General features: G+C 35.9%; 1 protein-coding gene across 1 annotated transcript in view; it reads left to right on the forward strand.

Annotated features, from left to right (window-relative positions):
- Positions 1-25,442, forward strand: part of ATP13A5 (ATPase 13A5) — a 140,534-nt gene that overhangs the window by 17,935 nt on the left and 97,157 nt on the right. Inside the window, exons 2-7 of the mRNA XM_049775922.1 lie at positions 2,985-3,158; positions 3,962-4,108; positions 4,327-4,397; positions 4,503-4,583; positions 15,520-15,589; positions 19,785-19,919. Coding sequence (XP_049631879.1) covers positions 2,985-3,158; positions 3,962-4,108; positions 4,327-4,397; positions 4,503-4,583; positions 15,520-15,589; positions 19,785-19,919 — 678 coding nt within the window. The remainder of the gene's footprint in view (positions 1-2,984; positions 3,159-3,961; positions 4,109-4,326; positions 4,398-4,502; positions 4,584-15,519; positions 15,590-19,784; positions 19,920-25,442) is intronic.

The following is a 25,442-nucleotide window of genomic DNA, read 5'->3' on the forward strand; positions in this document are numbered from 1 at the left end:
CCCGAGCCAGGAGCAATTTTTGAGCACATAGCCAGGCGTAACCCCTAAGCATTACCAGGTGTAGCCCAAAACCCAAATAAGTAAATAAACTTTATATGAATAATATCAAAACAGACTAACAGCATCACTTAAATTTATTGAACACCTTCCTCCATCCTTCATATAAGTAATAGTCTTGAAAAGGAGTGAAAAGGGTACCAAATTTATAGTCACCTTGAAGTGTGTTTGTAGAACCATTATTATACTAGAACACAGTCCCCTGCAGTCTTTTTCAATAGAATAATCCCCACAGCCCCTGCCCCGGGATGCTCTGCAATAATACAGTGTGAGTGGTAATCCTTTATTACTGTGGCTGCTTTCTATATTTGTGCTTATTGACGTTGTATTTTTTCCTGAAAAAAAAAAAAAAAAAAGGTTTGTGACCTCTGAGAAACCATGCATTTCTAATTGGGGGGGGTGTGTGCCGAAATAGTTTTTCTTAGAGGAGATCTGATTTACCTAAGGTCACATAGCTGATAACTAGTAAAAGTTTCCATTATAATTCAGGATGACTTTCAACAGCTATTATTAAAGTCTTTGTCAGCCACAGAATTTTTTTATTAAAATGTTTTATGGAAAGGATAATATGAAGACAAAAATGTTTTCAAAGATATTAAGCCAACAGATTTATTGTAATATGATCTTAACTAGCATAAAATCAAGGAGATTCTAATGTTAAAAGTGCTATCAAAACCCAGTAAAAACCAATTTATTGCTAATTCAGTTCTGTGATTTAGCTACAGGAGTTCGGAACCATAGGGAAAACAGTAACAAAAATAACAGCTGAATTTGAAGCAACTGTAACAATGCTATTAATAATCAGCATTCCTTTTGGGTTATTCAAATACAGTAAAAATTCAGTTTCTGAAATTTAGAAAGCAATGCTGTGAAATTTTACTACAGAAAATAGTGAAATATTGGTTTTAAATAAACAAATCTTTTATTTTTTACTGTTTTGATTGTTTTCTTCTCTGAAATTATACTTCAAGACTTTACTCCATTCATGATGTTGGTTTGCAGTATGGTTTAAGATGGGAGGGGCTTAACTCTCCCCTCCTTATGGGTTCTTCTTGGTGGGATAGAACCCCCCCCCCAAAAAAAATCAAATCAGACAGGTATAAACACTCCAATGGAGTTACTTTCCTAACAAGAATTTATGTAATGGTTATTTTTAAAGTAAATAGGAAAGACCCAAGACCTCTCTCTCATGCTAAAGAATGGAATAGGACTTGAAAATTCCAGGAGAAAGGAAGGGTCTCACATGGTGACAAAAGCACAATTTTAATGACAAAGTCTTGTTTGTTGATATTTGTTCTGCCTGAAAGATAGATTTATCCAATACCACAGGTCTTTCTAGAGAGGAGCCCAATTTAAGTAATCTGCATTTATTTAGATTATTTAGATTATGGTAACCCACAAGACTTTGATAACCCTAATTTTTTATACTTAGATGTCAAACCATCTTGATAAACTCTTGATAACTAAAACATTTCAGGAGACATAGCCTATAACAAATATTAACTATCTTTTTCTAAAAGTAGAACTATTTCAGCTGTTATTCTCGGGCTAAAAACCTATAATCGATCTTTTAACAATCTTTCATGTTCACAGTGCAATTTATTAATTTATATCATCCTACTGTTTTAGCAGTTATGAGTGTATTTATACTTTAATTCTTCCCAATCATTGTAAAACAAAAATGAATTTAAATAAAGCTAAATATGTGAATATATGTCACATAACCATAATTTTATGATTCCTCCAATAAATTCATTTGAACAGTTTTTGTTTTAAAAAAAAAAACGTATTCCCTGGGGTCAGAATGCTAGCACAGTGGTAAGGCATTTGCCTTGCATGCGGCTGACCCAGGACTAACCTGGGTTCAATTCCCTGCTTCCCATATGGTCCCCTAAGCTAAGAGCGATTTCTTTTTTTTTTTTTTTTTTTTTTTGGTTTTTGGGCCACACCCGGTAACGCTCAGGGGTTACTCCTGGCTATGCGCTCAGAAGTCGCTCCTGGCTTGGGGGACCATATGGGACGCCGGGGGATCGAACCGCGGTCCGTCTCCTAGGCTAGCGCAGGTAAGGCAGGCACCTTACCTCCAGCGCCACCGCCCGGCCCCACTAAGAGCGATTTCTGAGCGCATAACCAGGAGTAGCCCCTGAGTGTCACTGGGTGTGGCCTAATTTCCCCAAAAAAACTTATTCCCAAAGAAACTATGACCCAGTACATGACAGATTTGATAAAAATCTGAGGTAACCTTTAAAACCATGTTTAATGATGGGTAAATTATGTGACTCAGTGGTAAGGAACTTTTCTTGAACAAATGAGACCCTGGGCTTGAGTCTTGGTACTATCAGAAAATGGAAAAGGGTAGAGTACCAAATGCCAGAATTGTTAAATGAGTCTGTTTATTGCTGTAATACATCAATTAAATTCAAACAGCCTTGGGGATAGAATGGTGGTGCTAGCGGTAGGTACGCATTTCCCTTGCATGCACTAACCTAGGACAGACCGTGGTTCAATCTCCAGCATCCCGTATGGTCCCCCAAGCCAGGAGCGATTTCCGAACGCAGAGCCAGGCAGGAGTAACCCCTGAGCATCACCAGGTGTGGCTCCAAAACTAACTAACTAACTAACTAACTAACTAACTAACTAACTAACTAACTAACTACTAACCAACCAACCAACCAGCTAACTAACTAATCAGCTAACCAACTAGCTAATCAGCTAACCTACTAACCAGCTAACCAACCAATCAATCAACTAACCAACTAACTAACTAACTAACTAACTAACTAACTAACTAACTAACTTCAAACAGCCTGAACTACTTTTCTCTTTAAGCCCAATTCCTGCTTCTGAAGTTTTGTGTTTCTCGAAACAAAGTGATATGCTTATATGAAATATAGGAAAAGTAGTGTCATCTTTTATGTACTCTCTAGGAGGTGTTTGGCTACCAGACTCAAAATCTTCGTAGAGCTTTCTGCCTTGTAGCTTCCATACTGACCTGTGGGATCCTTCTGCTGGTGTTCTACTGGAGACCCCAGTGGAGGGTGTGGGCCTATTGCATCCCATGTTCCTTGCAAGAAGCTGACACTGTGCTGCTAAGGACAACGGTGAGTGCCCTTCTTTGTTACATCTGTGATACCGATAATGACTGATGACATTGCAAAGGAAAGATGTATGTAAGAAGTTCCTTATTGCAAAAATAGGAGGCCACAGAACTAACCCTGCAGATTATTTAGACTCAGAGATGAAGGACATTTACTCCATTTATTTATGGAGGTAAATTTATCAGTGCTTTTTTTTTAAGCCAATATATGAACAATGGCTGTTAGTGTTAAAATGCAATATTTGAATCATTAGCCAGTTTTTAAACAACATGTATTTGAGACATTTTAAACATTCTGTCATTTTTTAATTCTTTTAACCCATTTTTGAACAAGTAGTATTTATCTTATAAATTATATTTTTATGCACACTTTATTCCAATGCTACACCAGTCACCAAAGTAAATTAGACATTTTAGACATCCAGATAGCCAGAAACTCTCTTTTGAATATAAAACATTACACAAAAATGTTATTATTATTATTATTATTATTATCTAGCACAGTGTGCATCAGTTTTGAGTGAAAATTATCATATTTATGAAACTGTATATAATATATGATATATCATGAAAATTATAATGGCTATATGTTTCTTTAAAAAAGATTGCTGGTTCAACCACCAGAATTTCTGGAGGTTTGGAGTAGAGTGGAGTTTTGCACCTCAAACAAGTTCTAGGATAAGTTTAATTCTCTAGTCTATGGTCCACATCTTGGGAATTACTAACAAGCACTTTGCAGGACTTTGGTTGACTGAGTAACTTATTGAACATATTTTTAGAATTACATAACAATGCTGTCTTTTATAGGATGAATTTCAAAAATATATTAGAAAGAAGGTGATCTGCCTCTACTTATCGACTCTGAAGTTTCCTATATGCAAGAACCCCAATGATCTTTTGGTGGCTGATAGACACTCTGTAATAAATCGAGCTGTATTGAAGCCAGAATTAAAAGTAAGTGGTAAGAGTGCAAGGCTTTTCAAGTTTTTGTTAAAAACAAACAAAAATGAATGTGTTTATATGCTGAGGATTTTTGTTCTTATACTGCCAGGCTCCTAAGTACAGCACTTTCAAGGACAATGCCTCCTATATGGGGACTTCCATTAAATGACCTGTCCTTTCTCTGGCAAGCTTTTCTTTGTGAATGACATCTCTAACATTTGTCATTGCAGTTACGATGCATACAAGTACAGAAAATCAGGTATGTTTGGGACAACTTGGAGAAGAGGTTTCAGAAAGTTGGGTAAGTCTAATTTATTTTTCTGACCACTACATCTGGGTACAAAGGGGAGAACACTGTTCGTTGAGAACCATGATCTAAATGGTTCTTGTCCTGATCATATCCTAGGTCACTGGAGGACAGTAATTCCTGTTATGACATACATCACACATTTGGATTGGGTTTGACCAGTAAGGAGCAAGAGATCAGGTAAGGCTTGTGGCATTTCCTGAGAGTAAGCTCTGTCAGCAGAAATAAAAATCTCAAAGATCTTATAATCAGTGAACTGTTGGCATAATGTTTCATCGACTTCATAAAATGCTCTTCATTTAGTAGCATCAAAGAGACGCTAAATTGTTCTTGTCTTGGGCATGTTTATTAAAAAGAACTTACTCAAAGAAAAAATGCAGTCAAATAACACTTGATCTTTACTTCCAGGATTACAGAATAGTCTTTTATGTATTGTCTTTTATATTCTTCCTTCAAAAAGCATCAAGTCATTTCATGAAATCATTTTCCTGAACTTCCAAATTCTCTGCGAGATATGAAGGCAGTATCATGATTGTATTTAACTATGAAGAGCAGCCCTGCAAATGAGTGTTTTGTTTGCTCAATCAGTTGTGCCCTTCATTACCAGGCTTATCGAACCTAGGACCTTACCTGATTCATCATAGGAGTTTAGTATGTGCTTGTGGGATGAATTTGTAAATGTATATATTCACTGATATGCTTAACTCAATGCCTCTGATATGCACTTTTCAAGGTACAATGAATATAAGGATAAGAAGATTAAGATTATCAAAACTTCATCACTAGTGAAAGAGGCAGAATAATAGTATTTTATGTGAACATATTTATTGACACATAATTAGGAGATATTCATATTGCTAATTAAGTCACAATGATCTGGAGACCCTTCTTCCTATAATCTGTAATTTGAAATAATGAATCCTGGTGAATCTAAAAGAAAATCATTGCAATCTTCCGGAAACTTAATAGTCACCTTCATTATTTTCCCAGTCTTAGAAATATTGTCTATCTGGCAATTCTGCCTGCTCTTTAGTTAGGCAGGTATACAATTTTCAAGTTAAATTTATATTAGTATTTTGGGTAGTTAAAAAAATTGGTGGGTCAAACCCAGTAGAGATCAAGGCTATGCATAGATCCTGGCTCTGTGCTCTTAAGTCACTTCTGGTGATGCTGGAGAAAAGATATGTATTGAATCAGACGTGGCCTTATACAAGTCAAGCATCTTAATACCTACTACCTTTCTGGCCATAAAATAAGATTTTTAGACTCTACTCCCACAATTATAATTTTAAAAATAAGAGCTGAGAGTGGTGGCAAAAGAAGAAATTCTGCATTACCTTCACAATTTGTAGGCAGACTGAGTCTGAGAATGACTCATCTGTTAGTATTTTAAAGTTTTTACTCTTCTTTAACAGTATAACAAATGAACTAAGCAGTTAAACAATAACACTAACCTAACCGTGCCTTAGAAATGGTATTAATATACAAAATTTCAGATGCAATGCCTAATGCATTTAAATACAAAAAGTTTTCAAAGTCATTAAAATATATTGGTTCAATAGTATTAAGCACACACATTTACAGGATTGATCTGGGACATTTATGAAATTTAGTTGATAAATTAAGATATATCCTGCCTAGGAAACAATTTTCACAGGAAAGATTTTCCATCACTGTAGCTACCTCACAATTTTCCTTATTTATTAAATGCCAAGCTTTAATAAACATCATACATAATTAAATTTAAATCTTTTCTACACTATAAAGAACTTGACAATTTAATAATCATGACAAAGGGTATTGTTTCCCAAATACTGAGGACATAATCTACTTATATTCACATAGGCTTATTTTATTTTATGGGCTGTTTATTTGGATGTTAAAGAAAAAAGTAGACTATAGAAATTTCCCTTTAACATGCTCTATTTTAGTGTAACAGTTTACACTAAAATAAAAATAATATTAAAAATATTAAAGGTGATTGTTTAAATGGTATTATTATTTTCTTAACAAATTTGTGCTTAATCAAGGGCATTAAGGATAGCATAGAGGAAGTGCGTTTGTCTTGCATGCAGCCATTCCCTTTGGTTTGAATCCTGGCTTACCATATGGTCTGCCAGGCCTACCTGGAGCGATTTCTGAGCACAGAGCCAGGAAGACCCCTGAGCACCACTGGGTGTGACCCAAAAAAACAAAAAGAAGAAGGAGAAGAAGAAGAAGAAGAAGAAGAAGAAGAAGAAGAAGAAGAAGAAGAAGAAGAAGAAGAAGAAGAAGAAGAAGAAGAAGAAGAAGAAGAAGAAATACCCAATATATGCAAATAACCTAAATGCCCATAGATAAATAAAGCAACAAAGAACTTATAGTATAGACATGCAATAGAATATGACTCAGTTGTAAAAAAGATGAAATCTTTCCATTTACAAGAGTAGAACTTAAGGGTATGATAAAAGTAAAATAAGTCATGTTTTTAAATTGCTGCATCATTTTATTCATAAGTGGAAGATTTTTTTTTAAAAAGCAAATGAACAAACAACAATAAAAAATCAAAATCAGGGACCAGAGTGGTGGCGCAGCAGTAGGGCATTTGCCTTGCTTGAAGCTGACCCAAGACAGACTGCAGTTTGATTCCCCGGCGTCCAATATAATCCCCCAAGCCAGGAACAATTTCTGAGTGCATAGGCAGGAGTAACCAAAAAAATAAAAATCAAAATCAGACTTAGTATAGTATTAGTGGTTCCCAGGGGGAAGATGTGGGTTGGTTGTTGACAAATGTAAAAAGCCTCAATTGTTATCCTGATAGATAAACACTAGGGAGTGACTGTCACTATCATGAGCTGTATAAAAATCTCAATTTCTATTTTTTAACAAAGAAAATTGTGTAATATAATAAAACCATTATACTTCAACAATATATATCCTATATATGTATATAATATATATAGCTGACTAGTTTTACCATTCATCATGTATGATGAATGGATATATAGACATAGATGTAAATACAAATGATATAGATGAAAGTAGATATAAAGATTATAAATATAGATATAGATAAGCTGAATAAATAGGACAATTGTTAGGGCTTTTGCTTTTTGCTACCCAGGTTTGATCCTTGTATACCTTATGGTGCCCTGAATCCTGCCAGGAGTGATTACTGAGTACAGAGTCAGGAGTAAATCCTGAGACATGCCCCGTAAAATTGTAAAGTAAAGCAGCATTTGAGAATAAGATAAAGGAAATACACAAACATATTTGATAAGTAAAAGTTGTGTAATGTAAATACGACATTTTCTTTATATTTTCTACCAACCAGCTCTATAGATTAAATAGCTCTCACTTTTTAGTATAAAAAGCAAACCAAAAGAGCAGATAATTTAATCCTAGAGAGAAATTGTGCATCTGAAAAATTTAGGAAGTTTCCTGCCCTAGTTTTTACTTATTCCCGAATGAAAGACAATTCTCTGCTACCCTAAACATGTCCATTGACCTAGTAAATTGCATGGGAAACAAATTTTATGGGTGAAACACCATAATCCGCTCACTACATATGAAGATTACTTCCTATAAGAAGTTGACTCCTTATAGGACTGTTTTTAATATTTATTGTTTTAGAATTTGTTTATGATGGAATAGAATGAAATGGGGACATATGTATAATTATCACACTAGCAAACAAATTTATACTGTCATTACTAATAAGACCTCTCTCCCCCTCCTTCGCACCTAACCCCCTTTCCCTCCTGTAAAACTGTAAGGTTTTATTGAAAAAATTTTTAGAAACTAGTTTTGTTGTTTTTAATGTTTGATTCGTAGTCAATATGTGAATAATGCCCTACAGTAATTGTCTTTTATTTCTGTACTTATTTCACCGAGTACAGTCACCTTAACAATTATTTGGCCCAAAGGGCATGCAATTTAATCTTTTTAATAGTAGAATAATAGTCCACTGGGTGTATATACCATAGGATGATATATATATATATATATAAATAAAGCTCTAAAACTTCAGGCCAGACCAATAGCACTGTGGGTAGGGCATTTGCCTTGCATGTGGCTGACCGGGTTCAATATTCAGCAAGCCTACCAGGAGTGATTTCTGAATGCAGAGCCAGGAGTAACTGATGAGTGCCACCAGGTATGGCCCCCAAACAACAAAAAACAACAACAAAATAAAGCTAAAAAAATTCCACTAGAATTACTAGAATTACTAGAAATAATGCATTCAGTAAAGTGACAGGATACAAAATGGAAATAGATAAATTGATTGTTTTTATGTGCAAATAATGAGTTGGAGAAAAGATGAATCAAGAAAACAATTTAATTTCCATTTGTATCCTAACAGAGAAATACCTTGGAGTAAACCTAACAAATGGCAGTGTTTATGACAATTTTCTCTTCATCTTCATTTTGATAAGCCCATCCTGCTCCTGATTTCCACGTTTAGGAATTGAAAAAGAAAATTATCTAGGCATCCCTAACTAAGTGATAGAAACTATATAACTTGTTGGTTATCTCTTTGGTTGTTGGAGTTTCTTATCTTTTTGGCAACTCTCAGTGAATATCTGGGACTATTTCTGGTCTGTGCTCAGGAGTGATACTTGGTAGTGAGCTGCTAGGGATTCAAACTAGGTTTGACTGGATGTAGTGCAAGTATCTTATTCCTTGTACTGTTAAGCCTCAAGAGAAATGTTTTGGTGGGTAGAATTGACCAATTTATATATTCCATTCGGGCATTATTTCTTTTTTTTTTTGTGGGGGGTTCCACACCCAGCCGTGCTCAGGGGTTACTACTGGATCTTCACTCAGAAATTGCTCCTGGCAGGTTGGGGGGATTATGTGGGATACCGGGATTCAAACCACCATCTGTCCTGGATTGGTTGCATGCAAGGCAAATGCCCTACTGCTATGCTATCTCTCTGCCCTCCCTCCCCCGGTTAAGGCATTATTTCAAGTCACCAATATGGCATCTTTGAGATGAATGAGAAAGAAAAGAGAACAATTAGTTGCAGGAGATTCAACTCCTTTACCTTTCAGGATTTTCAGGAATTAGAAGTTACCACAAAGAGTGGTGAGTGCAGTTAGAGAAATAACTATAGTAACGACTATCATGACAATAGTCGTGAGTGAGTGAGAGAAATAAAATGCTTGCCTTGAATATAGGCAAGGGGAGAGGAGGTGGTGGGAAGATTGCACTGGTGAAGTGGGGGGTGTTCTTTTTTTTATGATTGAAACTCAACTATAAACATGTTTATAATCATGGTGCTTAAATAAAGATATTATAAAAAAATAAAGCAGCCTGTTTTAGTACTTTTTTTAATTTTCTTTGGAGACACCATGCAATGCCCTGGAGTTACTCTTGGCTCTGCACTCACACTCAGGAAAAAACAAAAGAAGTTAAAAAAGGAAGTATGCTTGCATATCGAGACTTTCATCTTTGTTCAAAACTTGGTCCCTAAACAACCCAATTGTAGCAGGAAGAACTGGAATAGTTGAAGTAGTAGAAGAGTAGCGTCACTCATTTTTTCTGAAAGCCAGTAAGATTGTCTTTGTTCTTATTTAACTAAACGTTAGAAAGTTATTTAGAAATGTGAGATATTATGTAGGGCATTTAATGAAAATGTATAAGACATTTAATGAAAGTTAAATGCATATCTGAAATAAATATTCTTTTTAAATAAGTTTAAATGGTCAGATCCAGGGTTCTTTGTATCTGGATGCATTTTAATTATAAAAGCACTTATCTCTAATATTATGATTCAAAAAATATGGAAGGTGGCATTTGTAAGCCTAAATATTGGTCTCCTTGATGATATCCTACCTAAAAATTTATTTGTGTCAATACATTTACTCTAAATCCACTCCCCTGGGTCCTCTACTTTTTGATTTCTCATGCTTGGAGTTGTTCCAAGTACTTCTCTCAAGTAAGCTAACTGCAAATTCCTCATTTAGTTTACATCCATGTCATGAAATCCTGCAAGAGGCTGACTTGCAGGCTGCTATTCTCTGGAAAAATGCTTTAAGAAATGAAAGATAGGAACAGGTCACAGATGAGAACTAATGTGAAAAAAAAAACCCTAAAATTACTTTTATGCCATTTGTAAAATGGAGCTTCTCAGTATAAATATTTCATTAAGGTACAGAAATGGGTTTCAGCACTGGTAAAATGAAGCTTTTCTTTCCAGAAAGCAATTTTACAAAACAGCAATCTTATTATTATCCTTTTAATAGGTGGACCCTATGACCACATCTTACAACCTCATAGTATCATACTGTTAACATAATACTGTTAACAAGTCTCAAGAATTGAATGCCTTATTTTAAGCAGTAAATTTCTTGAGCCTGCCTTTCTTTGTAACGCAGACATATTGGAAGAAGAAAGGATTGACTAGAAAAATCAGCTGGGAACTTGATCAAACCCTGTAAGCTTGCTCCCTCAAAATTCCACAGTTCAGTGAAGTAGTTCAAGAGAATCCCCTGACTTAGCTTTAGGAGTTCAGAAAGCCACAGGTTTTCTTCTTTGCAACAGATTACGTAGTGGCTTATCAGAATAGAAGCAAAGAATTCATGATTTTTTTAAAAATAAACCCTCACAATTTGTTCTAACATGCTCTTTGTTCACCCTGAAGACTCAACCATTCCTCTATAGTTTTCATTATCTGGAGTCTAAAGTGTCCTGAACATAGTGTATTTCTAACAATTGCTTGGAGAATATGTTGATAAACAATAATTGGATAAAAAATCAAACTGAAAATGGACATAAAATATATCACCTAAAGAAAGTACTTTTAGCCATTTACATTTGGATTTTCAGAAATAAATACATTTATTAGATTTATTAATATCTCATGGTTATAGTAAACCTTGGAAATCCTTTTTTATAATCCTAACAGGTGGCTCACGAGTTAGTACAACAAGTAGGTAGCTTTCTTGGCACCTTATATGGCCCACTGAGCACTGCCCAGAGAAATCCCTGAGTCCAGATATAGGACTAAGTCCTAAGTGCTGCTGGATGTGGCCCCAAAACGAAAACAAACAAATATTGCCCTAACAGTGAAGAACTTTCCTTAACGTCATCTACAGGGTGCACTAACCTGCTGAATATCCTCCTTCCTGGATTTATGGAAATACCAGAAAACATCTCAGTAGAGAAAGCATACAGTTATCAGGCACTTGGCATGCTTCTTTCTAAACAGACTTTACACAGCTGCTGTAATTTTGCATTTGGACCCTGCAGTCTTCTTAGAAAGGAGAACATATATATGGGTCACAAATAGTCTTGTTAATTAATTCTGGTAGCTAGACATCATTTTCTGTATTAGATTCAGTACCCCTACATGCAGGAAACATAGTCCAGAATACTCTCTGCCTACCATAAAGACAACCAAGACAATTTGAGCCAGTAGCTGGTAACTAAATGATCAATTCAAAGATACTGTCAGTAAGAAAAAATATTGCTGACTGAGGAGAGAAAAAAATAATTTATTGTTAAGATTTCTTCAGGGAGATCGTACAGCAGATAGGGTGTTTAGTTGTCTTGCATGTGGAAAACGCAGGTTCAATTCCTGGCATTCCAGAGATCCTCTAGGGCCTGCCAGGAGTGATTCTTGAGTACAGGACCAGGATTAACTCCTTAATTCTGCCAAGTGTGGCCTCCAAACAAAGACATAACAAAGAAAACAGCCAATATTAGAACTCTTTTGCTTGGATATTGTACTAAATACTTTGCATATATTGATCTTGTATGTTACTGAAAGCTGTTTCAGCCTGGGAGCTTGCTTGTCCTAAAGGAGAACTGAGCAGAGCAGGGACTGCCTCTGGCCTCAGCTGGTGCAGGACCTCTGGGCTGTGTCCTGTCCTCGCTATTCAAAGGAACCTGGCCCCCTTGGGTCACTGGTTCAGATCCATTCCTGGCACACTTCAGATAACATCCTGGTCTTTCCCCTCCCCATCCCTGATCTCTCCCTCGGTTTCCTGCCAAGCTGAGAGTGGAACTGAGGTGGAAAACTTGAGAAGTGGGGGAAGCTTGTTGTTGTGCAGGCTCTGGCTGTAATGCAAGGTCAATTTATAGGCATTTCTGTCCAAGCTGAACAAGCAGTGGGTGGAAGAAACGTGTAGCAAGTTGACAGCGAATATTCGCCTGCTTGCTGTGTTCTTGCTGAGCTACATCTGCAGACCGTTGTTCTGCACTGCCAGGTACTGCAATGCCTCCTGCATACCTGCATGCTCATGCCTGAAGCTCAACCAGGTGCTGCGGCAACTCGCAGCCATCAGACAGGGCCTGGGCATAGGACACACATGTTCCCTCCTCAGTTACAGCTCGCCCACCAAGAGCTTCTTTTAGCGGCCACCCAGGGATTCAGGGACCTGTGAGCCTATAGATGTCTCATCAGCTCCTGTACCAATGCCACCGCCTTGGCCTCCAGGACCTTGAGGACCTTCAGCTTGCCTGCAGTCGCACCATATTGCTCTCCTATCATTTAGCTGTTACTCTACACAGAGCAGAGACCAGGGCAGTAGGGACAGCCCTTCGGCCCATCCTGCATTCTGCTCTTTTGAGACCCCGCTTTCTTTTTGAGACCCCATGCTTCTCTGGTTGTCACCTTGGACCACTCTGAAGGGGCAAGAGACTGAACAGCTAAGCAAGCCCACAGGAGCACACCCTCACTTATGCACCCCAATTGGAAGTCCTGTTTTACAAAATGAGGGTGACTCTAGCAACTGCTCTCTCGTTGGCCTGATCTGGCACTAACTCCTCAGAGCAGAGTGGTCTCCATAAGCGCTACCGGAATTGATATCAGACCACGAGGAAAAATTATTAAGCAGAACTTTGCACGTGTGAGTCCTTGAGTTCAATTCTTGTTCCACAAAAAATAAAGTCTTAACTTAATGAAATAACTTAAGTTTATTTAACAATTAAAAGAGAATTTTATTAGTCTAAGAAATAAAGTGCGATGTCATATTAAAAACACGAGAATGAAAAATGAAATAAGCTAAGGAGATAAGAATCTGGTTTAGGGGTTGGGGCTCTGGTATTTTATTTCATTTCATTTTATTGGGAGTTCCTTTTGGAGTGCTTGATGTTGGCTGCATGCAAGGCAAATGCCTGAATCCCTGTTCTCTCTGGTTCCAGCTATTTTCAATGGTATTATCAGAGTGATAGAAAAGTGTTACTTGAAATGCTACTTTAATGAAATGTTATTCTAATGAAAAGGTGCTCTTTGAACAAAGACCTAAATAAAATGAAGATAGTTATACAAACAAGTGAAGTAAATGGTTTCAACACAGAGAGAAAAAGAGAAAAGCTAAGCGACATCTAAACTTGAATTTCTTAGAGCTCTAATTTCTCAGTCCTTGTCTCATTAGTCTCCCAAGGTCACAAAGGGAAGCATGTAGGAGGCACAATCAGAGCAAAGACATAAAAAGTCAAAATGAGGGCCAACAAGCTGCTTCCAGAGATCCTGGAAAGAATCCTGAGCACAAAGTGCTTAAATGACAGTCTCTCCCAGTGTAAGGCTGTAAAGCCAACAATATTCGGAGATGCATGTTCTCCCACCATCTCCAAGTCCATCTTTTCATGGAATCAGAAGACCTTAATATGAGCCTTCTCTGACCCTTGCAAATAACCATTGTATTTGGAAAAACATGACTTTGAGCTCTAGCAACTCTGTTTTAATCCCTGTACAACTTTCAGTTTTAATCTTTGTATACATTTCAGTTTTAATTGTTGAACCCTTAGTTTCACCTTAGATTAAAGAAAGATCCAACATGCCAGTTTTTATCACTGTGATATTACATTGTGGGAGGGTCCTAGAGACATTGGTATGAAGACTATTTCTGCTTTTTTCTAGCTCTGAGAACCTGGAAAATACATAGTTCACCTCACCTTGAGTTTCATTTATTATAGTGATGATTACTTATTTAATTGGTGGGTAGACCTGGTTGTGCTGAAGTAAAAGGGGATAATCCTGACTTGGTACATTGTGGTGTCTCACAGCAGTACTCTGGGGGCTCTGTATTCCCTGGGATCAAACCTAGAGCTCCTGTGTACAAACTATCTACTCCAATCCATTGATGTCTGGTGCCAATAAAATGAAATCTTATAGGAATAATATGATGGTTAAATGAGATTATATATATACATACATATATATATATATATATGACTATGAAGTTTCTAACATTGTTATCTCTAATTAGCATGTATATTGGTTATAGAAGCTAGAGAGATAGTATAGGGATCAAAACTTCTCTTTATTACAACTGACATAGTCTTTGGAGCACTGATGGGTATAAACCTGGAATCATCTGAGCACTGCTGGGGTAGCTCAGATAATGCTCAGCACCACAGGCCTAGATCAGCACTGCATCTTCAGGTCTGACCATTGAACCTGCCAGGCTGGCAGAGATCAGAGCTTTATTAGGCGGGAGGGATCTCCAGGCCTCCTGTGCATAGCTTGAGAGTCCCTCCCTACCACTCCCCAAAATGTATTAGATGTGTCTAAATTATTTGCACCGAATAGTTTTTCCATTGACAAGATGAGCTTATTAGCTCTTTCAACTCTATTTAGGGTCAAATTTACAACCAGATTCTTTCTAAATTATAAAATACAGTCTAAACAAGAGGTCTTTTTTTGATGGTATATATGTGTGGGTTTACAAGGTGTTAGCCTTGAAGATGATATAACACTTTCTAGTCTGTAAATTTATTTATTTATGCTTGTTTAATTCATTTATTAGGGATTTATTCCAGCTGCTGAAGATTCCATGGTAAATTAGCTATGATCTCTAACTTACAAAACAGTAGAAACTCTGTAACTATATTCATACTTATGCATTTTTAAATTACTCTTAACAGAATCCATCTTTTTTTAAATAACTCAATGACTTGTAACTTAAGTCTTGAGTTATACTTATGACATATTTTTAAATCAGAAAAAAATATGGTTCATCCTGAATTGGCTTTTGTTAAAAGCATGTTATTATATGTTAGGTATGCACCTAGGTTTTGATTGAAGATAGAAATCTCTAAACAGTTTGGAAATTACTTCTGCTTTATTTGCTCTGTGCTTACCTGTTATGTGGCTTACAACATTAATAGTTGCTGTATCTCCCGCAGAAGATTAGTATGTGGGCCCAATGCCATTGAGGTGGAAATCCAGCCTATATGGAAGCTGCTTGTTAAACAGGTAAGCTACCTTGTTGTTGTTTTTTTTAAAGATTATTATCTTAGGTTACTTTTGTTTTACTTTGGTTTGGTTGCATGGTCAGATCTCTATCAATGCTTAGAGACTCCTCCAGGAGTGGTATTTGGGTAGTGCTGGTGGACCATGAGATACTAAAGGTAAAACAAAGGCTTCCTGCCTGCCTGTGTACAGTGCATGCAGTATCCAAGTTCTCAGGAATTCTCAAGTGCTTTGAAATCCCTCCCTCCCTTTCTATCTCCCCCTCCCTCCCTCCCTCCCTCCCTCCCTCCCTCCCTCCCTCCCTCCCTCCCTCCCTCCCTTTAATCTCCAATGGTTTTGCATTTATCTCTTCCAGTCCCCAGGTTTTACCTCAGAACAGGAGCCTATATTGGAGGTTTGGTTTTGGCTCCCTGAAGATCTGTTATATGCAGGCTCGGGTCTCAAACTCTCGGCCAGCGGGCCGTTTGCGGCCCTCCATACAACATTTTGTGGCCCTGCCCTAGTGGAATCTTTTTTTGTTTTGTTTTGTTTTGTTTTATTTGTTTGGGTCACACCTCCACCCAATGTTCAAAGCTTACTACTGACTTTGCACTCAAGGATCACCCCGACTTTGCCTCCTGCGGCGCCCCCCCCCCAGGTAAATTGAGTTTGAGACCCCTGCTGGGCGGTACACTGAGAATTCTTTTCTCCTTTTGTTTCTTTCCATTTTCTTTGTGATTTTGGGTCACACCTGCCTTTATCTGGGGCCTACTCCTGACTGTTCACTTAGGGATTTACTTGCAGAGGTGTCAGGTACAGTATCAAACTTGGGATCAAACTTGGGCCAGTGACATGCAAGGCCTAATGCACTAACTCTCCAGCCCGATTCCTTTCTTCTTTTCCATTCCACTCTCTGCTGATGAGCCTAGTGTGACTTTTCTCTACCTCTACCATAGGGCAGGAGAAATTTATTGGTACCAATGATTTTATATGCCAATCTGTATTTTGTTCTGTATGGCTTCTGGAGCATTCCCAGTAGAACTGAATTCCTAATCACTATGTACAATTTTCTGGAACCCAGTAGGCTGATTTTCTTTAGTACCTACCCATCACTACATGGTTTCAGTTTATTTCTCATTTCAGAGATGGTCATTTTGCTTTTCAGCATAATCAGATGCATTTTTGTAGGTCTGTTTTTAAAGTGTCTTTTTAAGTCCACAGCAAATTTAAAAGGAATATCCTGAGATTTCTCAATAACTTCTCCGATATATATGTAATCTCCCTCTCTATTCAAAGACTGATAGCTTTTAAAACTTCTTTTTCAAGTGTATTTTTAAATTGCTACAGGGTTTTCTAGGTATAAATCTAATTTATTTGGAAAAGAGTATGAGTCTTTCCCATTCTATTTTCAAATTCAGAAGTAGAGACACCATCTATTTCAATCTACTTGTTTAATAAACATGAAAACTGAGGACTCAAAAGCAATGATGACTAACACTCAGTCAGGAAAGATCCAGGAATATAATCCCCCATTCAATACCAAGCACTCTCTCATGCAGATTGTGATGTACCAAATCTAGGACACTTAATCCAAAAGAAAATATAAAAACAAGGGATTGACAGGAACTGCGACTTCCTCTGATCCTATTCTCTGCTATCCCTGATTCCAATTGAAGGAAACCCTTTAGAAAAATTGAATCTGGAAGATTTGCTGCACTTAAAATATAAAAAATCAAATGTTTCCAGATATTCTGCTTATTTTTCCAAGAAATGTAGGACTTGTTTTTCTAAAACAAATACACGTTAGTATCATAAGACATTTATTTACTAGGCCTATAATAAAAAAGTGCATGTAAAAACAGCATTTTATTTCAATATAATATTAAGAAGCTAGATTAATTCTGATCACAGTGTTTCTTCTATAAGTATTTAATCAATTTCTACTGTGTTTATATAAACTTAAAATTGTTTTCTGACTACCAAGAATGATTATGGGGTTGGACAACCTAATATGCCTGGAGCCTTGAATTGGTCTTATGCCAAAATACCTTGGGGGTAAGATCTCCCTGTTTTTAGGCAAAAGGTCTTTCCTTTCGATCAAATATTTTGCTGTGCCTATGCTAATGACACCTGGCACACACACAAACATTATTTTATTTTATTTTATTTTATTTTTCTTTTAGTGTTTCTCCAATCTCAAAAAAGGGGGGAAGGGAACTAAACCTTTGAATATTGTAGTAATGACTTTATTGGTGATTCAATATTTTTCACAAATATAACTGCTAATGAACTCTCAAAAATAAATTGTTTTATCATTGGTTTACAATCTATAATTAGAACATTTATACCAAGTACATATAAAAGCTATAATTTGTAAGAAAATCACGTTGTAGAAATAATTGGAAACATTAAATAACAAAAAACTTCTTTAGTGTACAAAACATATCTAGGATTTATGAAACTCTTTGTTTTGTTTTGTTTTTGTGTTTTTGTTTTGGGACCATACCCAGTGACGCTCAGGGTTTACTCCTGGCTATGTGCTCAGAAATCACTCCTGGCTTGGGGGACCATATAGGATGCAGGGTGATCCAACTGCCGTCCGTCCTAGGTTAGCATGTGCAAGGCAAAAGCTTTACCACTTGCACCACTGCTCTGGCCCCTATGATTTTCTTTTATTTTGGTGGGCAACACTTGGCAGTGCTCAAGGGTAACTCATGGCTCTGTGCTCAGAAATCATTCCTGGAAGGTTTGGAGAACAATATAGGACTCTGGGGATTGAACCCAGGTCCATCCTGAGTCACCTGCTTGCAAGGCAAATGCCTTACCACTGTACTATTACTCCAGCCCAGGACTTATAAAACTCTTGAAACATAGATAGAGATTAACCTAATTTCAGAAATGGTAGCATCAGCAGGATCAAACTTATGAAATTGAGTAAATAAAAATATTGAAGGTATTATCAGGAATGCTTGCCTGAATGATCTATTTGGGGGCTGCTTATGATTTTCACTGTAGGTCTGGATAAGACTTCTCCATTGTTTTTTGTTCAAACCTGTGCTGATATTACTAAGTTCTGTGGCATAAAAATATATTGTTTCAGAATGATATACATAGAGTTTGGACAAATAGCACAGAAAGGACATTTTTTACATTGCACACAGACATTTTAGTTCAATCCCTAGCAGACCATATGGTCCCCTAACACGACCAGGAGTTGATCTTTGAGTACAGAACCAGGAAAAAGTGTAGAGCACAGTTGTGTGTGACCCCCTAAAACCCAAACCAAAACCAATAAAAGAATGAAAACAATCAAACAGTAAAATGATGTACATAAGAGTAGAATCATTCATTGTCACACTCTAACTACAATATGTGAATAGATGAAAAATAGATGAAAAAGAAGGCTGATTCATGTTTCTCCTCCATTGTGGGTTAATTTGTTTTATAAAGTAAATCTTCTTTTAAAATGGTAAAATATTTGGGGGTTGGGGGAGAGCTATTAGCTACTCCCAGGTTTGTTCAGGGCTTATTCCTGGCTCTGTGATCATGGATCATTGCTGACAGTACTTCAGGAACTGAAAGCAGTGCCTGGAACCAGGCATAAACTGATTGATCTCTGATGTGCTCAAAGAAATATTTTGGAGCATATTTATTATTTTTTAACTTTATTTAAATAATGTCACTTATATAGTTGTTCATATAGAGTTATTTTGGCATTCAATGGTACAGCACTAAACCCATCCCACAAATCCCAAAGTCTGCCCCTTTATCAAGAACAAAATAATGTATATTGGTTACACACTACAACACAAAATTACTACATACTACAATTACTACATACCACAACACAAAATTACTCTTGCATCAATAACTTTTCCTGTGTAGGGTGTTGTTGCTGGGGTGGACATGGTGGCGCATTTCCACTGACTCTCTGAGATTGCACACCTTATACTGTATTTTTGAGGTCTGGCCTAGTAAAATGTTTTTAAAAATTCAAATAAATGAGAGTGATTAATTTGTGAGAATGACTTTAAATAGTTGAAATTATTTTTTTACATTAAATTACTTTCTGTGTGCTTGATATTGTCACCATCAAAATTAATGGAGTGCTAAGTTGATTATTAAACATTAGTGGGTCTCGTATGTTATAATAAATGGGGGAAACCATTATATAAAGCAGTGATATTATTAACCTAAATTGCTGTTTTTGTACTTGCAGGTTTTAAATCCATTTTATATATTCCAAGCATTTACACTAACATTGTGGCTGTCTCAAGGATACACAGAATATTCTGTGGCCATCATTATCCTGACTGTTTTGTCTATTAACTTAAGCGTCTATGATTTACGACAGGTAAGAAGTGAAATCTTGGTTGGATTCTATATTGATTCTGGCTTTACCTAAAGCAAAACACATGAAATTTCCATGAAACCAAGGAGTTGCTTTGTTAAACATAAGCCATAGAAAGGCAAAAAGCAAGTGTTTACTAAATCTGGGATCTTAGAAGGAGAGCTTCAGAAATACCATTTAGATTTGAACATCGTTGTCAATTCTGATTATCAGATGAAGGCTGTCTTGAATGTGATGTTTTGAAGGAGTCTGAAGTTGTGCCTGAGCATGTGGGACAGAATGTTGGGATGGTCAGAGTTTTAGAAGAATGAGGGATAACATCCTAGTCATGCACATTAGTCAAATATCTTTTCATTTACAGGGATAGAAATCCAACTTGAGATAAATAAAACAGCTCACATAAAATTTTTCAAGGCTGATATTACTTTAGACATAGATGGATCCAGGTACACAAATACTAATCAGGGAATCTGTTTTTCTCTTTTAAGCTTACTTTACTACATACTACTGAAATTAGAGTCTATAGACCATTGCTGGTTTGCAAATTTCTCATTATCTGTCAGCACTGCTGAACTTGAAGTAATCATTTCTCATTTTATAGTATCTTATATTGCCACAACCTCCGTGCATGACTAACATTGAAAACAACCATACTCATAAAATAATATTTGATTATATTCCTTATATACATCCCTTATATACAATGATTCTGCAATGTAATAAAGATGGACATTGCCAGATAAATTTTTTTCAAGACCCTTGATCTCAGATGAAGAGAGTGACTTTCACTTTACTAATATTCATGTCAATATCCCTCAGAGATTCTTGGTGGATCAACTGGAATGAGAAAGTGGCAGTGCCAACATGCTTTACTGTCCCTGAAGCCTCTTTCTTTATAGCTTTATTCAGCTATGCTCCTTTACCTTGCAAAATATGCTATTTTCTTTTATAGTTAAACCTTGTCTCATCATAGGGTCTAGTTAACTTTTTAACTAGATCATTTAACTGTTTTATAATGTAAGCACAGTATTAAGAAGACCATGATTTTAAAGAGTTTTACAATTTCTCCTAATACTTATAACCTCTTTTGGACTGGCTGCCTGATTCCTAGACTTCTTTTTAAGGTATATTCTCATTATAGTTCATTATTGTTCACTTAACATAATTGCTCCTCTATAATTATTTCAAATGGTATTTTATTTTTTTAAATGGGAAATTGTCATGTAAATGATGAAAAATATTTTGAAATGTAATTTAGTTGCATATGATGAACAGTTCCATGGTCCTCTACATCTCAGCTCGCCAAAGTATTTTTTTCCAAAACTCTTTTGCTACTTTATTTAAGATGCTTTAGAATGAATCATGAGAAACTCACAAAAACTATCTCTATGTAAGTGCTTTATTTTTGACAATTTGATGGTAGAATTAGTCGCTTAGACATGAGGAGCATTGGTACTTGTGTTAACCTGCCAACTATTGAAATGTTAAAACTATGCAGTCTCAAATTCATCTAAGAGAAAACTAAGATGTCTGGAGCTTGTTGCTAGTCACAAGAAAGGGTTTGTGACAGTCTTTCTGGCACCTCATAAAAGAAAATAACTCTACTGTATGTGAATATTTACTTAGCAGAACATCCTTTCCAAAGGAGTTCCAGAGCCAAGGTTGAAAGTCAAACGTAAGTGTGAGGGTCAATTTGGATTAGAGCTGTGTGCAGAGAAAACTCTGCCAGGAGTCAGATCTGTCGGTGTTAAAACTAACTTGATTGAAAGAGACCTTTCATACTTACTGCATTTCAGTCAGTCAACAAATATTAAACACTGACATTGTCTCTAGTTTATGAACTTATAAATATGAATTATGAGCTGTTTGATGAGTTATGAAAGTAAGACAGTAGGTACTTGAAGAATTTGAAAACAAGACCTGGAAATAAAATATTAAACAGAGATATGTGGAATTGAAGAGTAAGTCACAGAAGGATTCTTCTTCTTTTTTTAATGACACAGGTGAACTCTGTGTATATGTGTAGGAAGGTGGAGGTGCTGCAGACAGAACCAAGGGCATCACACATTCAAGGCAAATGCTCTACTGCTGAGCTATTATTTCTACTTCTGTCAAACCCTGAACACACGAACAAAATTGTGAATGCAGACATCAAGACAATAAGAGATCTTACACATTCTGCTTAATTATGGTGGGAAACTAATTGTAATGTTTTACCAGTATCATTTGATGAAAGTATATTATGAGAAGAGGTCAAATTGAATTTCTAGGTTCTGGTTTTGGAAGAAACTTTGCTTTAATGATATATTTAACTTGATACCTGAATGCCACCCATGATTTCTGGCTTTGGGTTTGTTTCATAAACCATCTCTGCATCCTCATAAATTCCCATTTCTGTTTAAATTAGCTTGCTGAGGTTCTGTCACCTGCAATCACATTTCCAAGTAGATTTGATCTTACTCTTTGGTGTGCTACATCTCCTATACTATTTCCACATAATTTCTTCAACTTATGTTCTGTCTCTGTCATGCACATTTTTCATTTGTATGTTTATGACAAATTTCAGTCTCTTAAAATTTATTTACAATATCTGTTTATTTAGAACTCAAGTAAACTTTTTTTCAATAAATCCAAAAAAATATATAAAAATTTTGTCAGGAAATTAAGAGAAAGAAAAATACATTTGATTCTCTATACACATATGCATTTATATGCATATATATACATTATCCATATATCCATATATGCATATATCTATGTCTATAGATACATAAACATATATCTATGTTTATTTATATATCTATATGTGTTTATATATCTATATGTGTTTATATATCTATCTATATTTATATGTTGTTTATATATGTATATATGTTTATTTATATATCTATAAAAATAGTCGTGTTTATATATGTATATGTACATATATATATACACACAGGTTTTTTTTTTTTGGTTTTTGGGTCACACCTGGCAGTGCTCAGGGGTTATTCCTGGCTCCAGGCTCAGAAATTGCTCCTGGCAGGCACAGGGGACCATATGGGGCGCCGGGATTCGAACCGATGACCTCCTGCATGAAAGGCAAACGCCTTACCTCCATGCTATCTCTCCGGCCCCATACACACAGTTTTTGTAGTTCTTGAGCTCACCCAGTAATGCTCAAGGGTTACTCCTGTCCATTCATGAATCACTCCTAGTGGGGTTTATAGACTGTTATAGAATGCTGGGGATTAAACCCAGGTTGGTTGCATGCAAGGTAGGTCCTTAACCCTCTGCACTATCTCTTCAGCCCACAGAGTCTATATTCTCTTTATTTCAATATTTTAGTAAGATACTTTAATTTGACATTTTTGACCAATAAATAAATGTAACCAGAGTATATAAGTTGTCTATACATTTATATGAAAGAGAAATACAATGCCTGTTTCAAAGACAGCAAAGGATGGGGACATTGTTGGCATGAAAGTTGCATGGATGAAGGAGGGTGTGTATTTTATGACTGAAACTCAAGTACTAACAAATTTGTAACCATGGTACTTAAATAAAAAATTATTGAAAACATTTATGAATTTCAAAACATGCTATTATATATTCTAAAGAATTGAAAATTTATTACAGGGAATTCTACTAAAGGATCAATTTAAACACTAAAATCCCAAATATATTTATTTTTATTAATGTCATCATTTTTTGAGAATATTTTTCACTATAGTTCATCAGGTGTACAAGCATATTTACAACTTTACCTATATTCGTATGTTTTCTTACTCAATAGAATTTTACCATTATTTTTTCTTACTGAACAGGATCTTACCAAATAATCCATAAATTGCATTTTTCTTCATGATGCATAATAATGGTCACACAGCAAGAAATAATTCCAAATCGTGTCTAAAATTGATGTAATATTTTTTGTAAAATTCATTGTGACTGTTCATTCTCTTATTTATGAAAAATAAGGACTTTCCTTAAAACATAACTACTTACATATTGAATTAAACACTCTGCATTATGTATGTCCTTATATATTTGTATTTTTTAGCAAAGCAATCTAAAAATAAGTCGCCGAAGCAAAGAATGTTATTTTGAGTCTAATAGGTGCTGCTATATTTCCTAAAAGAAATAACCCTTCTTTGGCGAGGTGGCGCTAGAGGTAAGGTGTCTGCCTTGCAAGCGCTAGCCAAGGAAGGACTGCGGTTTGCGGTGTGATCCCCCGGCATCCCATATGATCCCCTGCAAGCCATGGGCAATTTCTGAGTGCTTAACCAGAAGTAACCCCTGAGCATCAAACGGGTGTGGCCCAAAAAAAAAAAAAAAAGAAATAACCTTTCTCCCATCAGCAACATACAACAGAATCTAATTTCCCAAATATACTAATCAGTATCTAGTAATATATACTAATATTTAAATGTTTCAAGATAATATATATTTATATTTATAGGGAAATTTATTTAAATTTATTCAAATATTTACTTTCTTTCCAATTTTAATATTAAATTTGAATAAAAAGTATTTTAAATAGTTCTGGTTTTCTTGCTTTGCTTATAAAGATCTAAGGGCCAGAGAAGTAGTACAGTAGGTAAAAGGCTTGCCTTACATTTGGCCAGCACAGTTTTGTTCTCAGGCATTACATGTTCCTTGAGCCCCTCTAGGCGAGATCCCTGAAGAGGGAGCCAATGGTTGGGTATGGTTCCTAAACAAACCAAAGAAAGAAACAAAGTTCTTGTCTACCAAAATTCTATGCTTTAGTGTTTTCTATTTGCAATTTGCTAATTATTCATTTTAAAATCCTTACCAAAATGTAAACACTTACGTTGTATATTTTAATAGAATCAAATGTTTTTGTTCAAGCCAGTCAGTGATTTGGAACTTCAGATTTTGTAGTACTTGAAAATATTATTTAAAGAGAAGAAAGTAAAGCAGAACAGACACTAATCCCATTAGCAAATAGAATTTGTGAGAAACAAACAATCTTATCCAACCCAACCTGTCTGTCATCTTGCGCATATCGACTGGGCCAGTTTCCTGAAACTTGATCTTCATTTTAGTCTAATTGTTCAATCAAAAATATAAATTAACACCCTACACTTTTCAATGGGCTCCCACATTTAAATCTTGTGAGGTCAGCAAACTGTAAAATGATACACATGGGATTGTTACATTGTGCCTCTACCAGAGGCAGGATAGAGAGAGAGAGAGAAGGGATATAAGTTGGCTTGCTTATAGTCAGTAACAGTAGCTGTGGACCTCAGCTACATTTTCTGATATCAAGTCAAATACATCAATCTCGAAGTAAACTATGAGTACTCTTGCATAGTAAATAATTAGTGGTATTTATTATGTTTATTATTTTTAACAAAAAATGCAGAAGAGGAAAGGCTGTTGGAATGGAAGGTAAAAATGGAAAAAGTAGCCATTACTAGATCTAAATTATTTTATAGAGATGCTCTCAAGGACGCCATTACCTTCACTGAATTAAAGACCTAGTTAAAACACACACACACACACACACACACACACACACGC

This window comes from Suncus etruscus, chromosome 6 (assembly GCF_024139225.1).
Source record: "Suncus etruscus isolate mSunEtr1 chromosome 6, mSunEtr1.pri.cur, whole genome shotgun sequence".
NCBI classification, from domain to species: Eukaryota; Metazoa; Chordata; class Mammalia; order Eulipotyphla; family Soricidae; genus Suncus; species Suncus etruscus.